Source organism: Lepidochelys kempii, chromosome 20, assembly GCF_965140265.1.
Source record: "Lepidochelys kempii isolate rLepKem1 chromosome 20, rLepKem1.hap2, whole genome shotgun sequence".
NCBI lineage: Eukaryota > Metazoa > Chordata > Testudines > Cheloniidae > Lepidochelys > Lepidochelys kempii.
The window spans coordinates 4,692,654-4,708,836 of NC_133275.1; the positions used below are offsets into that span (position 1 = coordinate 4,692,654).

At 48.4% G+C, this 16,183-nt stretch overlaps 1 protein-coding gene across 1 annotated transcript in view; it reads left to right on the forward strand.

Annotated features, from left to right (window-relative positions):
* The window catches only part of FAIM2 (Fas apoptotic inhibitory molecule 2), a 51,021-nt gene extending 35,498 nt beyond the window's left edge, over positions 1–15,523 (forward strand). The window contains exon 13 of the mRNA XM_073318640.1: positions 15,505–15,523. Coding sequence (XP_073174741.1) covers positions 15,505–15,508 — 4 coding nt within the window. The 3' untranslated portion in view covers positions 15,509–15,523. The remainder of the gene's footprint in view (positions 1–15,504) is intronic.
* Positions 15,524–16,183: the final 660 nt, after the last annotated feature.

Below are 16,183 nucleotides of genomic sequence, written 5' to 3' on the forward strand. Positions count from 1 at the left end.
TTAGCAGATGATATTTTTCTCCCCCTGAAGCATAGGCGCCAGCTTCCTCTGGGCCCACGGGGTGCTCAACCCCTCGCTCAACCCCAGGCTCTGCCCCTTCCCCCACGCCCCCACCCGCCCCACCTCTTCCCACCCAGTTCCGCCCCCTCCTCCCAAGCATGCCCCATGCCCACTCCTCCCCGTCACTCCCAGAGCCTCCTGCATGCCTCAAAACAGCTGATCGCGCAGGCGGTAGGCGCTGGGAGAGAGGGGGAGGCACTGATCGGCGGGGCAGCAGGCGGGCGGGAGGTGCAGGCGGGAGGGGGGACCTGGCTGCCAGTGGGTGCCAAGCACCCACAAATTTTTTTCTGTGGGTGCTCCAGCGCTGGGGTCAGGGCCTATGCCCTGAAGGTATGTATGCACTAACCAAGTCGCCTCTTCTTTTGGATAAACTAATTGAGCTCATTATATATAAAATTTTATTCTCATAGCAAAATGACTAAGAATTATTATTTTATCAACTACAATTGGTTAATAACATAGTAAAAGCATCCTGTTAGATTGGTTAATCGTTAAATCACGCGGTGTTTTAATTTCCTGTGCTGCAAGGAGCTGCAGGAGACATTAAACAGCCACTTGCGGCTCACAAGCCTCAGTCTAAGTATCACTGGTGTAGGGGTGTGTGTGTGTGTGTGTGTGTATATTGCAGTTATTAAATGTGAAACCTATCATGGGACAGAATTCCTAGAAAGGTAACTGACCTGGGTCATTGCCATATAAACATCATTCTATCCATTACCATATATGAGAGGGATAATTAGGAACTCTCAGTGCTGAAGCCTGTTATGATCCTCAACAGAGTAAATTGCTGATGACTCAGGCCGCTTTCGACACACACGGCTTCTTGCGCAGCAGTGCTAAGTTAGCTCGGTTTCACCCTTGTTGTGCCAAACGCAATGTATAAGAGCCGATGATTTGCAGTGAGGGAAGGTGCGTGCCTGGGCTCAAAGGAACTGCCATCTGGGATTGAAGCAGTGGTAGGACAGAGGCCAGTATCAGCTGGTTCAAAGGCAGGTGCAAGAAATCCTAACGTGAGTTAAGGGGGTACCCTGTTTACTGGATTCCCCCTCAGTTAAAGGTTGGCTTACACCCTCAAGCATGAGGGCTTATATCACTGTGCACTGAGGGGTGTACTACCTCGAGAAGGCATGGTATGGAGCAGACAGCCAAGAGAGCTGGGGTGCAGTCAAGGAGCCCCCGGCTCTGGGCTATATAAACTGGGAAAGGAAGCTGAGCAAGGGAGGAGGGAGTAGGAGCCATGCTGGCTGCTATAGGGTGCAACCCCCCCCACCCCCACCCCCAGGTCACTAGCCTGACCTGGGCCCTCGTGACTTTGTTCAGAGTAGAAGTTTGGTTGCTCCAACTCAAGGCTCTGTGGTAAGGACCATGTGATCTGGGTTCAGCGGCTCCTCCCCGGCGTGATGCCGAAGGGAAAGGGAGAAACCTGCCCGTTCAGTTTGTTAAACATAAAGGTACGGCTACACTGTAATTAGACGCCCGTGGCTGGCCCGTGCCAGCTGACTTGGGCTCGTGGGGCTTGGGTGGAAGAGCTTTTTCATTGCAGGGTAAAGGTTTGGGCTGTAGGACCTTGCGAGGTGGAATTGTCCCAGAACTCAGGCTTGCAGCTAGAATGTCTACACTGCAAATAAACAGCTCCTTACCACAAGCCCTGTGAGCCTGTCAGCTGGCACAGACCAGCCACATGGTTTTAATTGCAGTGTATACATACCCGGATCAGCGGGCAGCGATTGATCCAGCTGGGATAAATCTAGCCTAGATGTGATAAATTGACCCCCGAGAGGTGCAGGCGGAGTCGACGGGGGAGCAGCCGCAGTGGACGCACCACGGTGAAAACACCATGGTAAGTCAATCTAAGTATGTCAACTTCAGCTACGTTATTCACATAGCTGAAGTTGCATAACTTAGATCAATTTCCCCCACCCCTCCTTCCCCCTAGACCAGGGCTAAGAGAACTAGGAACTTTGCTAGCTGGGGTTGGTTCACAGGCCTTCTTAAAGGGGACATGGGTTTTTTTTGTTAATTTGTTTTTTGCCTCCCCTTTCTCAGATTCTGTATACCCTTCTCCATTTTTATTTACGCGTATTCAGTATAACAGCGGATGGTCTCATTTGCCCCAGAATTCTCCAAACCTTTTCGAATCTTGCTATGCTTTAGTTCACAATATCTTAGGCCAGTGGTTCTCAACCAGGGATACATGTATCCCTAGCGGTACACAGAGATCTTCCAGGGGGTACATCAATGCATCTAGATATTTGCCTAGTTTTACAACGAGCGACACAAAATGCACTGGTGAAATCAGTGCAAACTAAAATTTCATACAAACAGTGACTTGTTTATACTTCTCTATATACTATACACTGAAATGGAAGGAAATGAATTAGAATATGAATATTGGAATATTTTCTAATTGGATGGCAAAAATAAGAACGTCAGCAACTGTTCAGTACTCGTGCGCTGTGACACTTTTGTATTTTTATGTCATTTTTAAGTGAGGTGAAAGTTGGGGGTACACAAGACAAATCAGACTCCTGAAAGGGGGACAGGAGTCTGGAAAGGTAGAGGGCCACTGGCTTAGGCCAATGAGTTCCAGTGGCGAATTGAAAAGAATTCCTTAAAGGCACAGAGCACTCCTCATCTCAGAGGATCCAAACCCGCAAGGCACTTTCCCCAACCTCTGAAATGCAGCTGCCTCTGGGGGTGGAAGGTAGTAGCCGTCTAAATAGCACAGCAATGCATGACAGAAAATGAGAACAATATGGAATCCAGCTGAAACTAAAGAAGAAAAGGCATGTAAAAGCAGGATGGAATGACCAGCATTGCCATTGGCTAAGGAGAAATAATACCAACATGCAAATAGCGATAATTCATTGATTAACTGAACCAGTCCTTGGGAATAGGTCCTGAGAAGAAAGGCAGATCTTGGGGGATTTGAGAGAAGCTGAGTGAGTTGAGAAGGGGAACATTCCATTCGAATAACTGGATGCCACCTGTTAAATCTGGATTTATTGTGGTTAATACAACAGGAGCATCGACGAGCCCTAACCAGGTTTGATTCCCCCCTGTTTGTCACTTGCCCCACCCCCATGCTGAGACTGCATGGGCTTTACCACTCCAATCTGTGATGCTAGTGTGCTTAACATTCCCGTAACATGTAGATTTAAGCATGCATTATACTCAGGGGTTAGTTCTTGTATGGGAAGTAAGTGATCCTCTACTGAAGCTCCGGGAAGGTTTTCTTTGCTGCCACATGGCATGATCCAATGCCTCCTGTAGCCACTGTGGTCCAGATCCTCAAAGCAGGTATTTAGATTCCTAACTGTGGTTGCTTTCAGTGAGCATTAGGCACCTAAATGGTCATTGGATCAGGTTTATAGGGACCTGAAACCCTTGTATGGTGCGGCCACACTTTGTGATTTCCCCTAACCCTCTTCCTCTATGTGATGGGGCATCTGCTCACACTGGCCCATAAGGGGTTAATAGAGCCGTAGGGAGCCTGCACAGGAGGCAGCCAATTAGAGAAGGGCTGTGAGGAGCAACCAATCAGGGCCAGGCAGGCCCATATAAGAAGGGCTGCAGGGCAGAGCAGCTTCAGTTGCTCCCTGGAGCTTGAGGAGGGACAACTGGCTTCTTTGCAGCAGGAGGAGGAAAGATGGCACCTTGGACAGACCAGTGCTGGGCAGGATTGGGGAGTGAGAGAGAACTCCTGGATGGCTGCTAAGACTGGCATAGAAAGGCCCGGAGTTAAGAGCAGAGAAGGTGCTAGAGCTGCGGGGAATTGGCCCAGGGAAGTAGACTGTGGGGTTGGAAGGAACACAGCGCATGGCTGCCATCTACAGGGTCCCTGGGCTGGGACCCGGAGCAGTGGGTTGGCCTGGGTCCCCTCCCCCTAGCACTGAGGAAGCAGCTGGCCTGTCAGACTGCAATACTATCCCCCGGAAGCGGACGCCTTGGTCCTTGGGGTGACACAGGTCCAGAAGCAAAAGTGACGGTGGGCGAGACACCACCGGGAGCCGACATACCAACCTGTGGAGCTGGTCCATAAGATGACCAGCAGGAGGCACTAGCATGGTGAGTCACACCTGAACTCCCACTTCCAATGGAAGTGGGATGTGGAAAAATGAGGCACATTGGCTTTCCCTGCTGCTGTCCCACAAATGTCAGGGGCTTTAGCTATGTGCTATATAACTTAGCAGGGCCTGGTATCTGGTTACTACAATCCTCTAAATATTCTATGTTCTAATATATTATATACTTGTAGGAATTCCTAGAAAAGCAACTGACCTGGGTCATTGCCATGTAAACATCATTCTATCCATTAACATTTATCTAGGAGGGAAACGCTCTGTGGTGAATCATGTTCTGATCCTTAACAAGAAAAGCCTTTTCTTTTCGTGGATACAGACTAAGACTAACATGGCTGCTACTCTGAAACCTGATCCCCAACAGAATCAATTGCTGATGACTCGGGCTGCTTTTGACACTTGGCCTCTTGAGTGGCAGCGTTTAATTAGCTCAGTTTCACCCTTGTTATGCAACCATTAGCTATAACAGCAGGTAATTCTCAGAAAGGGAGGGTGGGTGACCTGGCTCCTGGGAACTGCCGTCTGGGATCAAAGCAGTGATAGGATCCTATGTCTGACAGTAGCCAGTAGCAGCTGCTTCAGAGGAAGTTGCAAGAAACCCTAACCTGAGTTAAGGTGTCTTCCAGGGTGGATTCTTCCTAACCCCCTCAGTTAGAGGTTGGTTTATGCCCTGAAGCATGAGGGCTTGTATCACCATGTGATGGGGTGTACTACCTCTAAAAGGTACGGTCTGGAACAATGTTCCCTCTAACTTTTGACAGGCCATGTGTGCAAAAAATTTCTTCTGTGCAAATTGTTGTGTGCGTGGTGTTTCACCATGTGCGTGGGGTTTAGGATCTGGGTGCGTGCGCACACGTGCACAGCTTAGAGGGAACAGTGGTCTGGAGTGGATAGCCCAGACAGCCGGACCGCAATCAAGGAGTCCCTCGCTCTGCCCTGGGGGCTGGGCTATATAAACAGGAAGAAGGAAGTTGAGCAAGGGAGGAGGAACTTGGAGCCATGCTGGCTGCTATAGGGTGCAACCCCCAGATCGCTAGCCTGACCTCGGTCCTCATGCCTTTGTTGTTCAGAGTAGAAGTTTGGTTGCTCTGACTCAAGGCTCTGCGGTAAGAGCTGTATGATCTGGGCTCAGCGGCTCCGCCCCGACCTGATGCCAAAGGGAAAAAGAGAGAGCCTGTCAGTGCACTTCATTTAATAATAAGGGCTGAATGTGCACTGAAAACGTACAGCGACATCAATAATGCAAAAAACCCACGCCCCTTTAGAGACATAGCTATGGCGGTGTAGACAGCGCTTGGTCGACGGAAAGAATTCTTCCGTTGAACTAACTACCCTCTCTTGGGGAGGTGGATTAACTACAGCGATAGGAGAACCCCTCCCATAGCTGTAGTGAATGTCTACACTCAAGCACCACAGTCGCACAGCCTTAGTTTTAGTTTTAAGTGTTGGCATTGCCTAAGAGAACTAGGAATTGCACTGGCTGGGGTTGGTTATGAGGCCTTCTCAAAGGGGATATGTTGGTTTCTTTTGCTAATTTCGTTTTGGCCTCACCTCTCTTGGATCCTCTACACAGGTCCACATTTTTATTTTCTCCTGTGTATTGCAACTGGATGTTCTCATCTTCCATAGATTTCAGAGGAGCAGCCGTGATAGTCTGTATCTGCAAAAAGAACAGGAGGACTTGTGACACCTTAGAGACTAACACATTTATAAGAGCATAAGCTTTCGTGAGCTACAGCTCACTTCATCAGATGCATAGACTGGAACATATATATACAGATAAGTTGGAAGTTACCATACAAACTGTGAGAGACTAATTAGTTAAGATGAGCTATTATCAGCAGGAGGGGGGGGGGGGGGAGGAACAAAAGAAGAAAACCTTTGTAGCGATAATCAAGATGGCCCATTTAGACAGTTGACAAGAAGGTGAGAGGATACTTAACATGGGGAAATAGATTCAATATGTGTAATGACCCAGCCACTCACAGGCTCTATTCAAACCCAAGTTTCTCATTGGAGTCTGTTTTTGAAGCTTTTCTCTTGCAAAATTGCCACCCTTAAGTCTTTTACTGAGTGGCCAGAGAGGTTGAAGTGTTCTCCTACTGGTTTTTGAATGTTATGATTCCTGATGTCAGATTTGTGTCCATTTATTCTTTTGCATAGAGAAGAGGGAGGGGGGATTTGATAGCTGTCATGGAGTCCCCAGGCGATGCTCTGGAACTGCTCCCCATGAAGCCAGTCAGGACTCTGGGGAAGTCTCCTGTCTGTGAGCAGACTGTCTGCAGGACACACAGCTCACACAGCTTCCTGGGTCTGACCTCGGAGCATTCAGCATCCTCTGCCCCTCCGTGCGCTTCCCACAGCGAGTCCGCTCTGGCGGGGCTCCTGGGGAAGCCAGAGGGTCCTGCATCCCAACTTCGCAGTCAGATGTGACTCTCAGCCAGCCAGTAAAACAGAGGTTTATTAAATGACAGGAACATGGTCTAAAACAGAGCTGGTAGGTGCAGAGAACAGGACCCCTCAGCTGGGTCCATTTTGGGGGGCAGTGAGCCAGACAACCACATCTGCCCTTCACTCCATGTCCCAGCCAGCCCCAAACTGAAACTCCCTCCAGCCCCTCCTCCTCTGGGCTTTGTTCCTTTCCCGGGCCAGGAGGTTCACCTGATTCCCTTGTTCTCCAACCCTTTAGCTCTCACCTTGCAGGGGGGAAGGGCCCAGGCCCTCAGTAGCCAGGAAACAGGGTGTCGGCCATTCTCTGTGTCCAGACTCCTGCACACACCTGCCCTCTAGGGCTCTGCAGTGATCATACACCCTTCTCCCACCACCTAGATACTTAAGAACTGCAAAGGGGAAATTGAGGCACCCCCACACTATTCAGAGGAAACATTAAGAACAGTCCCACTTCGTCACATCAGCGTCCCCCCTAACTTGTCTAGGATTTTATCGGTGGTAGGCATCGGACATGGTGATGGCACTGAACTTCCCATATCCACACAGAACCGGATCGACCCGTCCTTCTTGGGGACCAGCACCATGGGAGTGGCCCAGGGGCTGGAGGACGGCTGGATCACCCCTAAAGCCAGCATGTCTCCAACCTCTCTCTCCAGGTCCTGGGCTGTTTTCCTAGTGACCCTGAATGGGGAACACCTGATGGGAAGATTGGCTCCTGTTTCCACCTGGTGAACAGCCAGGTTAGTGAGCCCGGGCCGGCTGGAGAACAGCTGCCGGTGTGAAGGCAGCACCTCTCTGATCTCTGCCTGCTGGGCAGGGGTTAGCTGGTCTGAGAGGAGAATTGATTCCAGCGAGGGGTCAGCCCCCACCTCAGGGAGGAGTCTCACCAGGGGATCCTCTCCCTTCTCCTCCCACTGCTCACACCCAGCCAGCCCCAACTTCTCCCTGTCCCAGTATGGCTTCATCATGTTGACATGGTGCACCCAGTGGCGGTGTGCCCGGATGGACAGTTCCACGACATATTTCACTTCATTTACCTGTCTGATGACCTTGAAGGGGCCATCCCAGGCATCTTGCAGCTTGTGCTTCCTCATGGGGATGAGAAGCATCCCCTGGTGCCTGGTAGCCTAGAAGCAGGCACGTGCTGAGCGGTTGTACCAGACCTTCTGCTTCCCCTGTGCCCTGGCTAGGTTTCCCCTGGCCAAGCCCATGAGCTCCGCGAGCTTTTCCAGACAGGTCAGAACATACTCCATCGGGGGAGGCCTTCCCCCCGCACTCGTCCCTCATCAAGTCGAGGGGTCCCCTCACCCTCCTCCTATTTCCGAAAGGGGAAAACCCTGTGGATTCCTGGGGCACTTCCCTGTATGTGAACAGCAGGTGGGGTAAATACTTCTCCCAGTCCTGTGGGTGCTGGTCCATAAAGGTTTTCAGCATCATCTTTAGGGTCCCATTGAACCTCTCCCCCAGCCTGTTGGACTGAGGGTGACACGCCGAGGCCCAGGTGTGTCAGACCCCACACTTCTCCCACAAGCACTGGAGCAGGGTTGACATGAAGTTGGACCTCTGGTCTGTAAGGACCTCCTGGGGGAACCCACTCTGCTAAAAATGGTGAGCAGCGCGTCTGCCACGGTGTCTGCCTCCATAGAGGACATGGCCACTGCCTCGGGGTAGTGCAGAGAGAAATCTACCCCCACCAGAATGTATTTCTTCCCCGACCGGGCTGCCCTGCTGAGGGGCCCCACTATGTCCATGGCCACCCTCTGGAAAGGCTCCTCTACGATGGGCAGAGGTCTCAGAGCTGCTTTACACTTCTCCTGGGCCTTCCCCACCCTCTGGCAGGAGTCCCAGGCCCTGCAATTCTGTTGGATGGCGTCAAAGGCCCCGGGCCACTGAAAGTTCTGCAGCAGCCTCTGCCTGGTGCGCCAGATGCCCTGAAAGGGGAATATTGTGGGCCAAGTACAACAGTCTGTGGTGGTACCTCTGGGGGAGGACCACCAATTGCCTCCTGGCTTTCCAAGGTTCAGTTGGCCCTGAACCAGCCCATTCCCGGGACAGGAATCCCTTCTCCCACAGGAATCTCTCCCGGCGGTCCTCCCCCTGGGGTCCTGCACCATTGTGGCCAGCAAGGGCCCTCCGCTTCTCTAAGGAGTGATCCTCCTGCAGCTCCATCTGGAATTCGGCTGCTGGGTTTGAGGGGACAGCCCTGGTTGGCGGTGCCTCAGTTTCCCCACCTTGGGACAGAGGCTCTGGCCCAGCACTGTCAAGCCCTACCCTCGTGCTTCGGTGAGATCCCCGACCCCAGCATAGCCTTATCGACTGCAGCCCCCTGGACCCGCGGTGCCCCCTCTCGGTGGGCTTCTGCCCAGTTGACACCCCGCGGGTTCTGCTTGGCTGCCATTTCCTCCGTCTTCAGGCATTGAGCCACCTTGTGTCCTTTTTGGCCACAGTAATTACATTTCAGGTCCCTCAAGTCCCATGGGGGGTCGGCCTGCCCCGGCCTTCAGGGGCACCTGTGAGTTGGGCTTCCTGGAGTCCCACCCTGGGGAGGTTTCTGTGTGACTCCCCTTCTGAGTCCCTGATGTGGGTCTCCCTCCTGACCCCTATCTGCTGTTCACAAACTCATCCACTAGTGCCCCTGCACTGCCCAGATCTTTAGGCTTCCGGTCCACTAACCACATCTTAAGGTCTGGAGGGCAGATGTCATACAGCTGCCCCAACCCCACCAGGTTACACACCTCCTCTGCGGTAGTGGCCCATGTGCCCTTCCCCCACCTACAGAGATATTCCCCCAGCAGATTGGTGACCTCCTTGTAAGTGACACCTGGGGTCTTTCGTACACCCCGGAATTGTTTCCTGTACACCTCGGGGGTCAGTTCAAACTTCAGCAGCAAAGCCTGTTTGAACAGGTCATAGTCCCCCATCTCAATACCATCCGTTTGGCTGAAGGGCTCTATGGCCTTGGGATCCAGCAGGGGGGTCAGATAGTGTCATAACCATACAGCTCAGGGTAGCCTAGAATTCCTCCTTGCCTAGTGTTGGCCCATTCCCAGCTTCTGGCAAACAGAGGCTAGGTACACTTCAGAGCTTGGTTTGCATCCCTGCTCATCCTGACTAATTCATGAACTTATCTAGTTCTTTTTTAAACCCTGTTATAGTCTTGGCTTTCACAACTTCCTCTGGCAAGGAGTTCCACAGGTTGACTGTGCATTGTTTGAAGAAATACTTCCTTTTGTTTGTTTTAAACCTGTTGCCTATTAATTTTGTTTGATGACCTCTAGTTCTTGTGTTATGAGAAGCAGAAATAACACTTCCGTATTTACTTTCTCCCCCTTAGTCATCTCTTTTCCAAGCTGAAAAGTCCCAGTCTTCTCTCTTCTTATAAGGAAGCTGTTCCATACCCGTTATAATTTTTGTGGCCCCTTTCTGTATCTTTTCCATTTCCAATATATCTTTTTGAGATGGGGCGACCACATCTGCACACAGTATTCAAGATATGAATGTAGTGTGGATTTATATAGAGGCAATATGATATTAATTCTGCTTATGCTCAAATAAATTGGTTAGTCTCTAAGGTGCCACAAGTACATGTTTCCCGGTACCCTACATTATACGTGGGCCCCCAAGAATAAGCTTGTATCCTATGTTTGCACAGCGTAGCTGTAAAGTCTACCACTTGCTGTAGTGCAGTTGATCTTTGACACTTAATAGCTGTGATGGATAAATTGAAATGACTTTAATGTTATTTGCAGTGCCTGGAAGTTGAAGCTAGAAAAATGCAGAATGGAAATCAGGTTTATTTTTAACAGTGAGGATAACTAACCACTGGAAAAATTACCAACTGTTGTAGATTCTCCATCAAATTTTGGAAAGACATCCAATTTTGATTTCAAAAAGATCTGCTCTAGATCAAATGGGAATTAATTCATGGCAGTCCTATGCCTTGTGTTTTACAGAAGATCAGCCTAGATCAGTAGTTTTCAATTTTTCTTCATTTGAGGACTCCTAAAAATTTTTGAATGGAGGTGCAGGACCCCTTTGGAAATCCTAGACATAGTCTGTGGACCCCCAGAGGTCTGCAGGTGACAGGTTAAAAACCACTCCTAGATTATCATAATTGTCTCTTCGGGCCTTAGAAATCTGCGAATCTCCTCATTTTTCGTCTGTAGGGTTGATATTTTTAGGAGGAGAGTGACACTCAGAGACTGGCTCAAAGGGTCCTCCAACAAACCTTCAGTTCTTTCAGCATCAGTAAACTGGATTTAGAAGGCAACTATGGTAAGTGTTTCTTTGCTGGCTTCTAATATTCATGCAGGGAACTGGACTAGATGACCTCTCGAGGTCCCTTCCAGTCCTACAATTCTCTGTTTCTATTCATGGTTCCTGCAAAGATACAGTGAGAGACCGCTTAGATCTTTGAAAGTATGAAAGTATCTTAAACTTGGTTAAAGGAGGGAGTGGAGTAACTTTCCGCTATAGGCATTAAGTTTGGTGAATATATGCTTCTGTGTATTAGAGCAGCAGTTCACAACTTCTTTCATTCTGGGACCAAAAACCAGGTGCAGTGGTGGTCTTGCAATTCAAAACCACACAAACGTTAGAGGCAATAAAGGATGATGTGGGTCAATATCACAGCAAGAAACAATACCTAGGTTTTGCAAGGTGGGTGTGAGACTGGCTGGGTAATATGTTGGGTTGGGGACTGGGTGTACTGAGACAAATGCTTCTAGGCAGTGTATTGGGTGCAGATACTCTACATCATGCCCCAACCTTTGTGAGCCAGGAAGGCTGGAGTGGGGGCGTAACTCAGCTGTGTGTGGTTTGTTTTATTTATTTAGTGTATGCAATCCGGCCAAGCTGCAGCCTTCTTATCAGTCATGTTCAAGGCATGAAGACCTCCAGGAAGTTGCCATTTTGCAGTCCTCCACAGTGTGTGCATCATGGTTTGTGGGTTCCCACATTGACCTAGTGGACTATGTCCCCCAGCTGCAGCATGTCTGTGGTCTGGAGAAATGGATGATCCAACTAGCAGATCAAATTTGCTGTGTGGGGTACAAACTGGTTACAAAGCTACAGTCATGTCTTGTGCAGCCAGGGCCTAAATCAGTTTCCTGGGGATCATCCCAGTGAAGTGACTGTTCTTATTAAGGCCCTGTCCTTGCCATAATTCATAACTGACGTTATTACCAGTGGCTGGCTCCAAAATGCGTTTTGCTACAGACGCAACATGGTTAATATCCTGTTAGTACGAGGGCTGTCAAGCAATTAAAAAATGTAATCACGCACTTAAAAATAATAGAATACCATTTAAATATTTGTGGATGTTTTCTACATTTTCAAATAAATTTATTTCATTTACAACACAGAATACAAAGTGTACAGTGCTCACTTATATTTCTTTTTTATGACATATTTATACTGTACAAAAAGACAAAAGAAATAGTGTTTTTCACTTCACCTAATACAAGTAATATAGTGCAATCTCTTTATCACGAAAGTAGAACTCACAAATGTAGAATTATGTACAAAAAAATTGCATTCTCAAACAAAACGATGTAAAACTTTAGAGCCTACAAGTACACTCAGTCTTACTTCTTGCTCAGCCAATTGCTAAGACAAACAAGTTTGTTTACATTTGCAGGAGAGAATGTGTCCATGCTGATGATGAGTTCTGCTCAATAACGATCCAAAGCAGTGTGGCCCAACACATGTTCACTTTCATCATCTGAGTTAGATGCCACCAGCAGAAGGTTGATTTTCTCTTTTGGTGGCTTGGATCTGTAGTTTCCACATTGGAGTGTTGCTCTTTTCAGACTTCTGAAAGCATGCTCCACACCTCGACCCTCTCAGATTTTGGAAGGCACTTCAGATTCTTAAACCTTGGGTCGAGTACTGTAGCTATCTTTAGAAATCTCAGATTGGTACCTTCTTTGCGTTTGGTCAGATCTGCAGGGCAAGTGTTCTTAAAATGAGCAACCTGTGCTGGGTCATCATCCGCGACTGCTATACCAGGAAATCTGTGGCGGCGTGCGGTGAAACAGCTCAGGGGGCGCACCACTCTCCCCCAAGGAGTTCAGTCACACACATTATATTTTTAACAAGTGTCATCCGCATGGAAGCACGTCCTCTGGAACGGTGGCCGAGGCATGAAGAGGCATACGAATGTTCAGCATCCCTGGCATGTAAATACCTTGCAATGCCGGCTACAAAAGTGCCATACAAACGCCTGTTCTCACTTTCAGGTGACATTGTGAATAAGAAGTGGGCAGCATATCTCCCGTAAATGTCAACAGACTTGTTTCTCTCCGTGATTGACTGAACAAGAAGTAGGAGTGAGTAGACTTGTAAGGTCTAAAGTTTTACATTGGTTTGTTTTTGGGTGCAGTTATGTAACAAAAAAATCTACATTTGTAAGTTGCACTTTCACGATAAAGAGATTGCACTTCAGTACTTGTATGAGGTGAATTGAAAAATACGATTTCTTTTGTTTATCATTTTTACAGTGCAAATATTTGCAATAAATAGAATAGAGTGAGCACTGTACCTTTTGTATTCTATGTTGTAACTGAAATCAATATATTTGAAAATGTAGAAAACATCCCAAAATGTGTAATACACAATAGAATACCAATTGAAATGTAACTGTGCGATTCATTTTTTTAATAATTTTTTTTGAGTTAATGACGTGAGTTAACTGTGATTAATCGACAGCCCTAATTAGTACCATGGTCAGGTAAGGGTGCTGCCCTCTCCAGAGGCATAGCCAGGTGTATGGTGTTGGTTTGAGGCATTGGGGACTTTTTCCCCCCTTAGTAGTTCATGGATGCACGGGCTTGGTGCTCTGGAACCAGTGAATGAAGTTCAGGGCTTGTCTACGCTTCCGCTTAAGTTGATGTAACTTATGTCGGTCACGGACATGAAAAAGCCACCCCCCTGAGCTGTCCGCACCGGCGCTAAGTCAGTGGGACACACACTCATTCTGTCATAGCTTCCACCTTTCGCTGAGGTGGAGTAATTATGCTGATAGGAAAGCGCTCTCTGGTCTTCATAGTGCGTTTACAGTACTGCCCTACATTAGCGCAGCTGCAGTGAGTCTGGTGAAGACTAGCCCCCGGACCAGGACCCTCTTGCAGTGTGACTACCCCTCGGGGCACACTCTCACTAGGACAAGCCTCCTGGGCTTCAGCTCCTCCTTGGTCTGACCTCGGAGCATTCAGCATCTCTGTTGCATGCCATAAGCTCCCTGCAGTGAGCCACCTGAATAGGACATCTGGGGAAACCTTACACGCCCTCCAAAGGGGCCATGCACCCCCGACTTCAGCAGTCAGGAGTGACTCTCAGCCAGCGGTGTAAAACAGAAGGGTTTATTAGTTGTCTGGAACACAGCATAGAGCAGAATCTTGTTAGCACAGAAAGCAGGAAGTTACAGCAAAGTTCATCTTGAGGAGACCCAGAGCCACGGGTTCTCCTCCTGAGTCCCAAACCAGGAGTCTGACCAGCCTCCAGCAGCCCACCTTCAGTCACACCCAGTTGCCCCTCCTCCATCCTGTATGCTGTTCCCCAGGCAAATCGGTCACCTGGCCTCCACCTCTCTTTGTTCTCCAATTCCTCCCACTGGCTCTTGCAGAGGATGGGCCCCGGCAATCAGTTGCCAAGATACAACTATTGTCTGGGCCCAGGGAGCTAGAAGGCACTTGCACCTTCCCTCTCGGGGTATCTGCAAAGGTCACACACCCTTATCCCACCACCTAGATACTTGTGCAACACAATGGGAAAACTGAGGCGTGCACAGTATTCATACAAACACTAAGACACTTCCCACTTCGTCACAAGTAGCCATTTGTCCTAAGTACCTATGTCAGTCTTTCTCAATGGCCTGTCCCTCAGATCTCCCCGACACTGTTTAGAAAGGCTGCAAGCTTTGGATTCACCAAGGGCAAGTCATGCCTGACCAGCCTGATTGCCTTCCAGGATGAGATAACTGGCTCTGTGGATATGGGGAAAGCAGTGCATGTGATATATCTTGACTTTAGCAAAGCTTTTGGTACGGTCTCCCACAGTATTCTTGCCAGCAAGTTAAAGCAGTACGGATTGGATGAATGGACTATAAGGTGGGTAGAAAGCTGGCTAGATTGTTGGGCTCAACGGGTAGTGACCAATGGCTCCAAGTCTAGTTGGCAGCTGGTATGAAGAAGAGTGCCCCAGGGGTCAATCCTGGGGCTGGTTTTGTTCAACATCTTTATTAGTGATCTGGATGATGGGATTAATTGCACCCTCAGCAAGTTTGCAGATGACACTAAACTGGGGGGAGAAGTAGATACACTGGAGGGTAGGGAAGGGTCCAGAGTGACCTAGACAAATTGGAGGATTGGGTCAAGAGAAATCTGATAAGGTTCAACAAGGACAAGTGCAGAGTTCTGCACTAAGGAAGGAAGGAAATCCCATGCACTGCTACAGACAGGGGACCGACTGGCTAAGCAGCAGGTAAATGCAAAAGGATTTACTTCAGAATGCCGTGCTTCTGCCAATCCTTAGCATGTCACTGCTGTACAACTAGTTAATTTGGTAGCTTCAAGGGTTTTTATAGTAATGTTTATTTCCAGCTCACTGTTCTGCATAAGTATAGTCATTAATATGTACCGGCCACTCTGCCCTACTGATTGCGCTTTCCTCATTTTTAATGGAATATTCCACTCACCCAAAATCCGAAGTGAATTTGGTTGGGTACACACAATGAGTGCCAACTTAGCAGTTTAGCATTTTTATCTCGGCTATTAAAAATTGATGGCTTAACCCCGTTAGAGGGCAGCTCCAGTACCTAGTATGCTTTCACTCTTGTTAATTGTGTTGATGATGAACTTAGATCTTGTTTTACAAAATGTTTTCTTTTGTCTTTTTATTCCTTCTCTTCCAGTTGATGCTTTGGATCCAGAGAGGTTAATACAATGTCCCTATGATAAGTATCATCGAATCAGGGCCTGTTGGTTTCCCTATCATCTGATAAAGTGCAGGAAGGTAGGATGCATCCGATGAAGTGAGCTGTAGCTCACGGAAGCTTATGCTCAAATAAATTGGTTAGTCTCTAAGGTGCCACAAGTCCTCCTTTTCTTTTTGCGAATACAGACTAACATGGCTGTTACTCTGAAGGTAGGATGGGATGTTAAGGTCTCTAATGCACTTGGGAAATCATGTTTTTGTAAATGCTTATGCATGGTGAGCTCGGTATGCTGTGATGCCTTTTGCTAGAAGGATGCCTTTACTTGCTATTAGGCTGGAAGAAGCCGTCTTTATTTCATATTTATATCGCTCATCCATTTACCACTTAGTAAAAGCATCCAGTTCATATTTAGTAATGCCCTTCAGATCAGTGCATTTACCCTGAAGAAAGGTGAAACAGGTTCTTCAGAATACCTAGCTCAGTGATGGGATCCTATTCTCTTCCAACAGTTCACTCATGGGACCAGGCTATTTACTTCCCACTTCAGGCAATGGAGCAAATGCAGCCAGTGTTATATGGATGCCTTCTGGCTGGCCAAAGCAGAAGTGATCTGATGTTGCAGTTAATTCTTTACTTTGCAATCAGAGCAGGAGAG